General features: G+C 37.3%; 1 protein-coding gene across 1 annotated transcript; it reads right to left on the reverse strand.

Moving 5' to 3' along the window:
- Positions 1-363: 363 nt before the first annotated feature.
- Positions 364-4,255, reverse strand: LOC113743458 (uncharacterized). The gene is made up of 2 exons (XM_027271472.2): positions 2,900-4,255; positions 364-702 (listed from the first exon to the last, which is right to left on the reverse strand). The coding sequence occupies exons 1-2, from the start codon at positions 4,095-4,097 to the stop codon at positions 689-691; spliced, it is 1,212 nt and encodes a 403-aa protein (XP_027127273.1). The 5' UTR covers positions 4,098-4,255; the 3' UTR covers positions 364-688.
- Between the last annotated feature and the right edge of the window lie 9,688 nt (positions 4,256-13,943).

Consider the following 13,943-nt stretch of genomic DNA (forward strand, 5'->3'; position numbering starts at 1 on the left):
ACATGGGCAGGTGTCTGCTTTCGACTCCCTACTGCTACCATCAACAACCTGACTTGGAAGATCATCAGAAAAGTACATCCCAGGTGGCAGCCAGCGTTTTGAGAAGGCAAACTAGAACAAGCATCGGCATGAGGGAACACAGTAGTGAATTTCCCATTTCGACAGCATTCAAGAAAGGAGGAGTCCGAGTTCTATATTGTCATGATCCAGACAAGCATTCGATTAATTTCCCATGTCGATAAGATTCAGCAAAGTGATTCGTTTCCCATACTGTCATGAACCACGCCATGCCACATACAAGCACTAAACAACCCGGTAAAAAATTGAAGCCTCGGCAGCTTTTACTCAGTCCACCAATGCAAATGAAACGAGAGAAGGAATTTTTTTTTTTTTTTTATATATATATATAGTAACAACAGCTGAGACAACAGAGGCCACCTATCAACCATTTACAAGTTTCCTATCTTACGTTGTTATCGTCAAAGGAAAGAGAAGATATGCTTCAAATAGTACAAAGTCCAACTATCACACAGTCAAGACTAGCAAACCCTATTAAGTACTACTATATCTAGAAACATCTGCCTAGCAAAAACTAGCCTAGGTGTTCCACAGCTGAACTAGAGTCTACCTGTACTCCTCTAAAAGATCAGCCAACACTTCCACAACAGAGATCTTTCACAGAAGGCATCTACAAGTAACCATCTGTCAGCATGGAAGAAAGAATGGTTAACAAACGTTCTTTCACTGTTGAAGTCAAAAGACAAAATGACAAACATCCAAAGAGAGAGTAGATATAGTGTAGTATTTGTTTACAACTGTGATGTTAGATACTCTACAAGTTGTCAAACCAAAAAGCTGGCAATTTTGGAAACCAAGAATGTATCACATGGCAAAAGGTAAGCAATCAACCTTAAAAGTCTTGCTTTGATTTTCACATTCTCATCAGAATCTTAGTTGTTTCTCATGCAGCATATAGAATCCAAGGAAAAAGGTTTGAATGAGGGAGAAAAGCTGAACAAGAAGGGGTGCTTGATGCCGTCATATGCACAGTTTCATCAATAAGACAGAACATGTTAAATAGGGAGAAGGGGCTGGACGGTCATTAGAAGGACCGTCCTTGAGCAATTCACGATCAAAATTTGATTCAAAAAAATTATACGATCCTGATCACTTCTTGTACCTCATTTTTAACAACGTATGTAGGACCCACAAAAATTTGTTCTAAAGTAACACGTTGTACAAATAAAGTTACGTGGTGTGCAAAATACACAAAATCACCTGCAACCGTTCCTGCCTGTGGTCCGTTAAATAGGAGCATTGATACTTGTTCTGGGTCCAAGAAGATAACAAACAGAATCAATGTAAGCTGGAAAGAAAGATGCTAAAGGTCTAGTTTGGTCTTAGCACTCCCTTGGTCTAGTTGAATCTGTATACCCACTAGTCCCTAACACAAGTCTCCTTAGGCTCCCCATCCCCCTAGATTAGGATAGAGTAGGTTATACAATGTATCGTTGCTGACAACAAAAAAAAGAAAAGAAAGAAAGATGCTAAAGAGGTGCTGCAAATTCTTTCGCTATTGAATGGTAGATGAGCACTTAGAACAATATGTGTACAAAAGATTTATTATTACTTGAGCACACATTTCACTTGTGAATGTATTTCAATTCCTTGGAGTTCATGAGATGAAGCCTGTCCATAATCCAACAAAAAACTAGAGAAATGAAACCTGTCCATGAGATGTCTCTCAGCAGTCACTCTTGATACCGCTAGTCAATCAACCACAACTTATTAGTTGAGCAAGACGAGGAAGCAGATCCCCAAGTTCTTTTTTATTTTATATTTTTTTCCAAGAGGATCATACCATAACTGACTCGGACAGGCTCCTTAACATCTCCTGATACCACTCTGCTAAATTTCAAGTCCATCTTCAAGGAGCAAATCACATCTTAGAATAACACATTTCCATATTGAGAGGACGGGAAAGAGGGAAGCTAATCTAAATCAGTTACCACGCAATATTGTACAATGAAGGCTGTATGTATTATGTATAATGCATTATGCTCTTTTAACCTTTAGGCAACCTAGCCAGACGACAATATCAAAGTCAAGCTCTAGTGCTTAGGCAAAGACAAAGTTCATAAAATACACCAGAGGTGACAAAAAAAGGGGAGGACATTCAAATGGAGTAATTAAATGGGGAAACTCCGGGACCGTCCTAAACATACACTAGGCAATATGTTCTGCTGAATTTAATAACATACAATATGAACGGAAGAGAGAAAAATCACTCAACATATATTGCGCCTTAACATCAGCACTCACAAATCTAAGCTTTTGGGACACATGGCAATCACTACCGATTAAGAATCAAAAGACTACCATCAAAATCTCCTCCATCATCTCCTACCTCCGCAATTCTTGAACAGCAGCATAACCGCCACTGTTCTTTAAGCAAGTAGGTGTCTTGTACACTGCAATGTAAGTCCATACTCCATAGACACAACAACCTCTCATCAGCACACTATAATGGAGCAATCAAATACTGTCTCACCACATTCAAAGTGATTATACTATTCCCCATATTCTCTACTTCGATGGCTATCAATAGTTTACCTGTAAAACACCTCTCACTAAAATAGTTTACCTGTAATTCCACCACCTACAAGTTGGCCTACGACAGTTGGTATGGCAACATCTCATTTTTTATCATTTTAATGGCTATCAATCATAAGCAACTACTCAGTTTCGATCAGTACCTCAAGGACGCAACCCAAAAAAAAAAAAAAAAAATCAATACTCGAAACTGAAAATTCCATCATAACATGCTATACTGAAACTAGAGTCGTGTAACATTGCCAGCATTACTCGAGACAAAATCCAAATGCACAGATAAACTTACCACCAGATTGTGAATTGCGCTTAGATCGCTTAAGCTTTTCGAGCTGGACCTGGGATTCCATAAAAAGCTTCATCCTTTGAATCTCCAAATCCTTGGCAAACTGCATTCTCTGCTTCTCCAACTCAACCATTTGCCTCTGTTTCGCCTCCTCTACTCTCTCATATATGTCCGCAAATCCCCTTATCGCCTCCGCCAACTTCCTATACCCTTCTGCCGCCACCTTCCCCGCGGCGCCCCTCCTCTTTTTCCTCCTCATCCCACCCGACCCCAGTCCAACCGCGGCAGCACTCGACGTATCAGACTCTTCCTCATCCTCGTCGTCCTCCGCCACCGCCGCAGCAGCTGCTGCCATCGCCGAGAAGTTCCGTCGGAAAACCGCCTCCTCCCCCATCGCCGGAGCTGGCGCAGGCCGCTTAGACCTTGGACCCACCGGCACCGCCGACGGCAACGGCGGCAACACTGGAAACTCTTTCCTCACCGTCATCGTAGCCGGCGCAGACGCAGGCGCCGGTGACGGAGAAGTATTTTTTGCAGCGAGAGAATTTTTCCTCGTCACCGGAGGAGTACCGGAAGGAGGTGCGTTGGCCTTGATAAAAGAATCCCCGATGAGAGAATCCAGCGATGCGAAAAACGGCCACGTAGAAACAACCCGGCCGTTCGATTGCAAGAATTTAGCTTTCTCGAGTTTGTACTTTTTCTTCAAGGTATCGATGCGGTTCTTGCACTGGATATCGGTCCGGTGGAGCTTTTTGGTGTGGGCATGGTCGGCGTTAACGGCGTCAGCGACTTCTTGCCAGTGCTTCTGACGGAGGTTACCTCGGTTAAGGTCCAAATAATGGGACCCCCAAGCTTCAATCAAAGTATGGGTGGCATCCTCCGACCAACAGTCCTCTCGAATCGGGAATGACGTAGCTTTAGTTGTTGTTGATGGACGGGGAGGTGGGTGGGGAGGGAATATGTCAGCTGAAGAGGAGGGGGGAGGAGGGGGGGAGGGGGAGGGAGAAGGAGGGGTGGTCGGGTTGGTGTTGGTGGAAGTTGGGGGTAAGCCGCCGTCGTCTTCGTCGGACATGGGTGGGGAATGGTGGGATGTGGTAGTGGTGGTGGTGGAGGAGGAGGAAGGGGAGGTGGAGTTGAGAGGAGGAGGAGGAGGAGGAGAATGGGAAGCAGAAGCAGGTGAGGGTCGACGGGCCGACGACATAACGGGAAAAGTATGACCAAAGGCGCCGATGAGGTGCGGAGGGTCAGTGTGGCGTAGGGGGTGGGAATTGCAGTTTGGTCCTTGGGCGGGTTGGTGGGTGGAGCAGTGGTATTGGGTTAATGGGTAAATGGATTTATGGGTTTGGGCTTTTGGATTTATTGCATTTTGGTGGGAAGGGGTCACTCTGGAGGTCTACAAATCTATATAAGTTAATTTTGTACTTTTTTTTTTTTTTTTTTTTTGTAATTGTACATTTGTGCCCTATATCAATTTGTACATGTATTGCTAAAAAATAGGAGAACTTATTTGATCAAACCTTCAAAGTAGTGTAGAAACGTGGGGTAGTAATCGTGTATTTTTATCATTTTTCTTGTAAATTTATCAAATAGTCAGCAAAATTACCTTGGTAATTGAGATTCTTTATTAGTACCCCCGTTATAATCAACGTATGGCGATGGAAATGTGTATTACAACAACCATAATGAGAGTCAGCTTCTAAAATACTACCTAGTTGAAAGGTAACAATACACACTATTTAGAACAAGAAACAAATCAAACTTTGTAGTATTCAAACTTATTAGTTATTTTAACTAGTTTAAAATTTTGTTCAAACTTATCTTGTTTAGTCATTATATCGATTTTGAACGAGTTTTTTTTTTTTTTTTATCGAACTTGAGAGTTGTCGAGCACAAAAAGTTATTCAAATTTGGATTGACTAATTAACGAATCAAATTGAAACAAACTCTTATCAAATCGAACTCGATTCGAGTATCAAATAGTTAGATTCACCAACAGGGGTTGGTTCGAGTGGTAAGCGGTTCGGATTCGCTTAAGTAGGTCTCGTGTTCGAGTCCTAGTGTACGCAGACACCCCTGTTGGGAGACTCACCCACCATAGCCAGGTGCGCGACGCGGGTCGGGTCCGGATTAGTCGGGGCAAAGCTTCGGATACCGGGCGGGCAACCAAAAAAAAAAAAAATAGTTAGATTCATCTTTCAATTCGAAAAGCATTCTTTAGAAGATATTACAAATAATATTCTTGGGCCACAGAAGGTCTTTATATCTTGAGTAAATTGTTATTTAACGCTTTGAGATCTTTGTCATCTCAAGCTCTCTCACAAATTTAGAAATTCTAGTCCATTTGCCATTGAAACAAACATCCTTAATCACGATTAAGGGCAGTCTAACTATGTGGGTATACCTCCCATCTGCCCCAATCCTTTCAATCACCAGGATCAGGCCCAAGCCAAGCTCACACAAACTACATATTTTAACAATAAGTAGGGTGTCTACAATTTTGACAATTAGAGATGCCATTACTGTGAAAGCCCAAGGATGACGGGCCTACAGTTTAAGTAGGCCCATTTCATTGTGTTAATCAGAAATAATACAAGAAACAATATATACTACAAGAACTTCAGTCCATACTTGTAATACCAAAGAGGTGGCATCACAATTGGCACATTCCAATTGCCACTGCAGAAATATTGAATTACATTTCTCTCTTTTTGATTCTTTCTTGCCTCACCTTCTTAAAGAATTCAAAATAGAAAGAAACAGAAAATAGCACCTAGAGTTATGTAGTGTAGTAAGCAAATCTAACCCAAAAAAATAAAAAGAAGAATTCTTAGTTAAGAGAGAGAGAGAGAGAGAGAATTCTTTTAGTAAAATCAACCATTCTAAAAATGCTTGACCTTCAATTCTCATCCAGGTGCAATCCAATATATGTACTATGTACTGTGTAGTACCTAAACTAAAGGGTTTCGTGCTTAAAATTAAATGTCAAGTTTTCATTTTATTGATGTTCTAAAATAAGAGTCACAATTTCAAAATTAACACATATTTTTCAATCTTACTATTTGAAAAAATATTTTTAAAAAAAAAAAAATTTCAATGCACATCTAGTAATGGAATATTTTGAATTGAAAGAATACATATGTAAATTCATCGCTGTCATCTCATCTGAACGTAATAATTGCCATATCTACGTAAAAAGTTAAATTCCAAGAAACGAGTCTATAAGGACAGAGGGAGTACTAATAATTGGTTTTTAGCAATCAATCATCATCATCATGCATCAGGCTTTAACCTTTGAGTTGATGAGGCATAAAGAAGAAGGGGGAAAAAAACACCCCACAACACACGTCCTTCTCTTGACCTTTTCTAAACTGAAGTTTAGAAATTCGGCTTTTATAAACCTAATCCCAGAAGAAACCTCAAAAGCCGGCAACTCTTGAGCTCCTTCCAGGGACTTATAAACCAAACCCAAACCCCCCCCAGAACCGATGTGGGATGGCAAACCCCACAAGGGCAAGCCAGTAAGGCCGCTGCTGCTAAGAAGTAAAGACCCCTCACGACACTCAGTAAACTACCCTTGCATGAATTTGCCTCTTGACCTTTTCTAAACTGAAGTCTAGAAATTCGGCTTTTATAAACCTAATCCCAGAAGAAACCTCAAAAGCCGGCAACTCTTGAGGTCCTTCCAGGGACTTATAAACCAAACCCAAACCCCCCCAGAACCGATGTGGGATGGCAAACCCCACAAGGGCACAACACACGTCCTTGATCTTATGGCATTTTATCCCATGGTGAAAAGGGCAATTGATTGGACAAATGCTTGTGCGATAACTCCGCGGGACTCTTGGCATTTTCACATGGTCCTTTCACTGGTTTGATATTTGTCCCCATTACCCATTGTCAAACGGCACGTGGTAGCTGCAGGGCCATTTGTGCTTCAGACCAGAACCGGCAGACATGAATCCAAGCATCCATCTAAGAAGAAAAATGAAGCCGTGAACACAGGAAATGATGACATAACAGTGTGCTGCAATGCAATTTCAACTTGTGGTGGAGGAAACTCAAAAAATGAAACGTTATAGGTAAGTATAACTTATCAACGGGTGTTATTAATAGTTGGTGGATTTTTTTTCTTGTGGATAAAAGCAGTAGGGTAATTGGTACTTGAAGGGATGGTACATGGATAGTACCATCAGCCATGTGTAGAACTTCTGCAACTAGCAGGAGATTGGGAATTTGGGGTACCCCACTTCTTGTTATCTTGTACTGGTTCTCACCTCTCAGTGACCTTATTTTTGGAGTTCATGAGTTGATCATCTAAGTGAGGACTTTAGTTCAAATTTGTCCAGTTCTTATGCTATAATGGAAAAAATGTTGGGATGATTTTTTTTTGGGTGTTTTTGGAAAACTTGTATAGTAGCACCTTGTTCAAACGAGTGCATGTGAGGTAAATCGGTAATTGGAGTACTGCCTGAAAGATTTCAAAAGTTGAGTTTGTTTTTTCAGAAAAAAAAAAACCTATGTGTTTGGATATCTCATTATTCCAAATAATATTTCACTTGTATTATAAACACATTTTTCAATCCACTTATTTATATTTCTAACCACCTTTTTATCTCATATACATCACATCATAAAATGTGTTACAGTAATTATTTCAAATAATACTTTATTCAAACGGAATGGTGTCTCACCTACAAGAGCAATGAGTTTGTTTTTTCAAAAAAAAAAAAAAACATTGTTTTAATAATGTACTTGTGTCTAAGGAATCATAAACTCCAGCCTTCCTTTAGATGCATGTAGAAAATATTTTTCAAAGAAGAAAAAACTTGGCATAAACATGTTAGCTGTTTGATCTAGGTTGTAGTTAGTCTGACTGTATTTCGATAGTAAAATTATTTTCATTTACTGTAACACTTTTTGTGATGTGATATATGTAAAATAAAAAGATGGTTGAGCATATAAAAAGAGGGATTGAGAAATGTGTTTATGATACAAGTTAGATATTATTTGGCAAATTTGAGCTATCCAAACACGTACATTTCCCAATTAACTTCTTGTTTTTCCAGTTAACTTATTAATCTCACGTACATTACATTCCAAAAAATATTACAGTAACTATTCCAAATAATATTTTAAATAATCCCCTATCTCAACACACTCTGTGTTACTATTTTTACGTTATAAGGGGACACTTTAAATTCCCTATTTTTTTTCTGTGTCCGACGAGTTTTGTTTGGAGAGAAATGTATAAACTAATTAACTAATATTGCACAATCATTTACCTTTACCATACTACCACTCTCAACGAATTTTGATGTTTCTACTACCATGAATCCATTTGAAGATTTCAAGAAAACCTCTAGCTAAACTTTTTCGACGAAATCATATTTGCAGGGACCAAAAGCATAATCATACTGGCAATTTTGATAGGACTTAAAAGAAAAAAAAAAAGCAGATGCAATATTGAAAGATGAGTAGATATGCTCATTTCCTCTTGCTAGATAAAAAGGGCTTTGGTGATAAGGAAAGGAGATTATAAATCTATTATTACTGATTCATAGTGAAGCATGTGGCTGTAGTGTTTTTATTTGATTGATGCAGACTTGTGATTCATTCAATTTGGAAACTGGTCCTCACGATGGTCTTTGTCATTGCACATCAAAATTGAGAATTATCCCCTCCACAATCTAGAAATATTTTTATGATTAATCAACAGCAACGACAATAACTTTTCTGGGCCCCATCGTAAACTCCAAACCTTATCTGAATAGAATCCTTACTCTTTGGGATAAGGCTAGTAATAAAAATCTTCCAAAAGAATCCGCCAAATGTCAAGTACATGTACATGAAAATTAGTAAGATCATACCACTTCTTTAAGATACTTAGTAAAAATCCAGTAAATCACTTGTATATGTGTGTGTCCTGATTTTTTCTGGTAATTGGAGTCGATTCCATTCAAATTTTGTAATGCTAAATAAGGGAAAAAAAAAGAAGAAGAAGAAGACAGCCTCGTATCATTGAATGTTCAAATTATGCATATGATTTTCTTCTTTTCTTTAGTAAACGGGAGGTTTCGAACTGGATCTCTTATTTATAATTCCTTCTATTTTACCACCTTACTCCAATCCTGCCACCCTCCGATTTTCATTGTTATACTAGTATATTATATTTCACATTGGGATTTTTTTTTTGAAATTATTTTTCCATCTCAAGCGTCAGACTAAGAAAATCAAAGAAACTATGATGCTTCCTAATTGTTTAATACCTCTCAATATATCAATCATACTGTTATATATCTTTTCTTCTTTTTTTTTTTATTTTTCCCTTTGAGAACTCAATATACCTACCCTCAGTGAGACTCATCTGAATTCGGCTCAAGGAGCGCTCGCAGAGTCCGACTCTTGCCCGGGAATGGAAGGCCTGATCTAGAACTTTTCGAGGCGCTTCATATAGGAGTCAAATTTGCTACCTCTTGTTGCCATTAATAACCCGCTTACTAGCTGCTCCAAACTCATGGGTTATCATCTTTCCTTTCTTCAGTACTTATGTGTGTGTCTGATTGTTTTGTACATATCAAAATTACAAGTACTAACTTTAATTTGCATTCTCAAACTTTTATAAAATTTTTATTTTATACTCTAAACTTTAAGTTTGGACACTTTGCATTATAAACTTTCAATTTTAAATACTTTGCACCATAAACTTTTAGGATTATCCCATTTAAATCCAATTAACAACAACTTTAACAAAATTAACGGCATAGAAGACCCAACAAATCAATGACAATATGCCAAAGGTGGTCAAAAGCATCAAGATATCATAATAAAAATAAAATAATGAATTGTCATTAATTTGCGCCATCTTTTATTTTGTTAATTTTGCTAACAATATGAGTGATTGTGACCATATAAATCAATGACAAAATGTTGAAAGTGATCAAGAAAAGGTTAAGACATTGCAATTAGAACAAAATGGTATATTGTCATTAATTTTCACTATGCTGTATCTCATTAATTTTGCGAAGGTAATTAATTATTGGATTTAAACGGGACAAACTTGAGAATAGAGCGTATAAAAAGAATTTAGGGTGCCAAATACCCAAAATTGAAGTTTAAAAGACAAAGTGAAAAAATGATTCGAGCATGTAAAGTGAAGTTATTTCAAAATACAAATTAACATGTAGACAGAGGTAATTATCACACAAACTATAAACTTTCGGAGTCAAACTCAAAAAGATGATTCATGTTATTCTCCTACTAGAGTGAGAAATCATAGTTGTGAGATATGTTAGTTTTTGGAGCTAACCGTGTCGACCATATATCCTTATGCAGATGCTTCAATCGTTTTCTTCGTAGCTCATCATAGATAAGTTGCTTAATTCCTAGTGGATTTTTTTGACTTTTTTGAGCGAATAATGCATGCATCTCTAACAAGGTATGCTTGGAAGTAGCGACTGACAGTCAAAATCATAGTTGTGAGGATTTAAGCCTCCTTAAATATGCTATTCCTATCTGGTATTGTTTACTAGATTGGAGTACTAGAATTTTGTTCCAAGACTCTTGACAATAATATTAGCAAATTTCCTAATACAAAGGCCATCCATTTACTCCCTCCCTTTTTTCATAACTGACGTTTAAGGTTTTGCACACCAATTAAGAAAAGTTATTCATTGCTTAAATCTGTACACTACTTTCCTTTTATACCCTCATTAATTGTCCAATTCACCCATATTTTCTCTCACTAGAGTACTAAATGGTGCTGTTTTACTAGGCCAAAAGTAATGCAAACTAACTCCCACCAAACTAGGAGTAGTAATTAAGAACCCTGTATTGGAAAAGAGAGATAAAAGGGTAAAATTGTGAAAAAATAATTAATACTGTATGGGGATAATAAAACGACAGATAAAAGTACACTAGAGCAAATTTCTTAAACGTCGGTTATAAAAAAAGGGAGGGAGTAGCTTTGTTCATTTGAACTCGGATAATTTAAGTTGGAATGCATTCACCATGCAATATTTATTTTGTTTTATTTCTTTTATTAAATAAGCAAATCTAGATTGGTACGTATTACTGTCTCCATAAACATTAGAATTTAGTTGAGTGCACATTATGTAGCAAAAATTTACACAAAACAAAGGTACTTCTGCATCTTTCTGTTTACAGTATAAGATCAAACGCTAGAATTCACACCAGATTAATTATTAAAGTTTTTTTTTTTGACCAGATTATTAAAGTTATTCATGTTGGCACTTTTGTCAAATGTGATTCTTTATTTCTTGATTCTCTCTTGATTGACAAACACTGAATGGTGGAATGAACCTATCTAACCTAAACCGAGCACAAATTAATGATGAATTGTTTGAAAACCCATATCAGCATCATTCAGCCCCACAGGGGCCACAAGGCACACTTGATTTGGTAGGCGGCTAATTATGAATCACTCATGTCATTACCTCTTATTTTAGAAATTATCTGGATTTGTATAGCACCTCTTTTTGGATAATTAACTGAAAATGCTTTGTGTTTTGTCCATCATGGTGTCTTGGGGAATTTACGATATCCCCAACACAAGGATCAGAATCCAGAATTGAAAATGATTACTAAATACACTTGTCTTGTTCAGGTACTGAAAATTAAAACGACTTCACTTACAGAAAACGACTAACAATCATGATATTTCGTAACAATAGACATAAATATGAGAATCTCTTACAAACATCTAGTATGAATATAACTTGCATGGTTTACTTTTAGAACGTGAAAGATTTGACAATTGGAAGATGCATGCACGGTATATTTACTCTAACCTACACGTAAAAAAAAAAAAAAAAAAAGGTAAAGAGTGATTCTACATGCATCAGATATAAATAAAGCCAAACGCTATACCATATCCTCAGAAAGCTGCACATCTAAAGAAGAGAATGTTTCGACAAACTATCCAAATACTTTAGAATAGATGCTGGAAGTTAATTCTGTTCTTGTTTAACAGAAATGCAATTTGAAGAGTTTGTCTTGTGACAAAATGATGCGACAGGTAGAGGCAGAATTGATTGAGGACCTTATCCTATTTTCTAAAGAAGCAAATAACTGTAGTTAATGGGGCAATTGCATGCGGGTTCACTACTTCATCTACCAACAGCACTCGAGGGTGTACAAGTTACAGCAGGAACAAAAAAAGCACAGACGCCTCCATCCAATTTGCACCTGGATTCTCAAAAGTTGGTATTCAAGTTTTACAAGAAGTTGGCAAATCCTAAATTTTTTGAAGTATCGGTCTTTTTTTTTTGGTTTATAAGATTATAGTGTGTACAATGGAAACTTAAAATGGTGAGATAAGTACCAAAAATTACATTCAGATGATGGGAATAACTACTCATAGTGGAGTAATATTTATATGAGCACTGGAGGGTGACCCGAAGCTGATTGGGCTAATCCACCTGGTTTTAAAACCTGAATCTTCAAAAGACAATCCTTGAATCATTTGGTGGAAAAACTGTCCAATGTAGCACAGCACCTCAGTTTGGTGGATTTATTTTTGTTTTTAAAAATCATATTATCACTCACAACCCTTAGGCTTAGTTTAATTGCTTAAATTGAGCAGATTCCTGTTTTATTGAAGCACTTGCAGTATATTTTTTGCATTTTAGTTTTAGCACATGCAATTAAGCAGGAAAAGAAAAGCGAGAGTTCAACAATTCTAGGGTAAATCCCAATCGGTGGATTTAAGATAATAAATAAATTTTAGTGGCCAAGAGAGGCTTCGAATCTTTTCCGTTATCAGATTCAAAGGTGAAAGGTGTATACATATATATAAAGAAATAGCTTGAATAAATGTGAAATCTTTTTACTACTATTCCCCCACCATTCATGAATTAATTTGTTGTTCATTTTGGTATTATGACACCATTTTGGGTTTGGTATTATCTTTTTTTTTTTAAGTGGAATATCCTTAGCAGATTACTACAACAAAGGGATTTCCTGACATTGTGTCCCCTGAGTTTCCAACCTGGTAAGAAGCTGAAGCAATCAGATCAGACATGCTCAAAGCTCTGGAAGAAGGGTGGACATCTCTACTCATACACTCAAATTGTAAGTGTTTAGTGGATAGAATTAATCACAGATGTATTGGGTTATCCCTGTTAGATATGTTGGTAGATGATATCGTACATCTTAGTCGATCCTTTTGGCGATGTTCCTTCATATTTATTGGAAGGGTACATAATCGCACTAGTCATGATTTGGCAAAGTTTGCTATCAACCTAATTGATGAAACAAGGTGGGAGCTAGACTTCCCTGTGTGGCTTAAGAATGAAGCCCACAAAGATGTCCTGGCCTTGTGCCAGTAGTATGTATATGCTAGGAATATTGTAACCTTTATCACATATATATTAAATGACGACATTTTGACAAAAAAAAAAAAAAAAGTTTCCAACCTGGTAGACCTAATTAATAGGGGAGTGCCACGTTCATCACGTGCTCTTCATGCACCGATGAAAACAAGATTGGTTTTTCCACCAAAAGCACATGAGCATCACGTGCTCTTCGTGCTCCTCTGAACGAAGGAAAATAAATGAGTGCTCCCTTTATTTGCACTAGCACCCATTCAATCATTCTTGACCCAAATCAGTAAAAAAAAAAAAAAATCAAGAAAAAGGAAAATAGGCAAGAGCAAAACTTTTCCTCAAAGAAAAAAAATAAAAATAAAACAAAATGAAAAAGAAAGGAACTAAAAACTATCGATGTGGGAGAGGAATGAAGTTCCAGTGGTGTATAATGATTGAAAATGTAGTCCATGCAGATGTAAAGATACATGATAGTGCACTCAATATGCTACTTGGGTGCGGGGATGGGTTGGGTGGTATGGGGTGAAGGAGTGTAAGCAAGAGGTTTCGGATTCGATTTCTTCTGCTTACACTAATATATATATATATATATATATATATATGCTACTCTACATTTGGAAAAAGATAAGAAAAAGAATATTTCAGCTTCAAAAACTTTGTCCCATCACCTTTTATTTCTATTTCTTCCAAGATGGGGAAAAATC

This window comes from Coffea arabica, chromosome 5e, assembly GCF_036785885.1.
Source record: "Coffea arabica cultivar ET-39 chromosome 5e, Coffea Arabica ET-39 HiFi, whole genome shotgun sequence".
Taxonomy (NCBI): domain Eukaryota; kingdom Viridiplantae; phylum Streptophyta; class Magnoliopsida; order Gentianales; family Rubiaceae; genus Coffea; species Coffea arabica.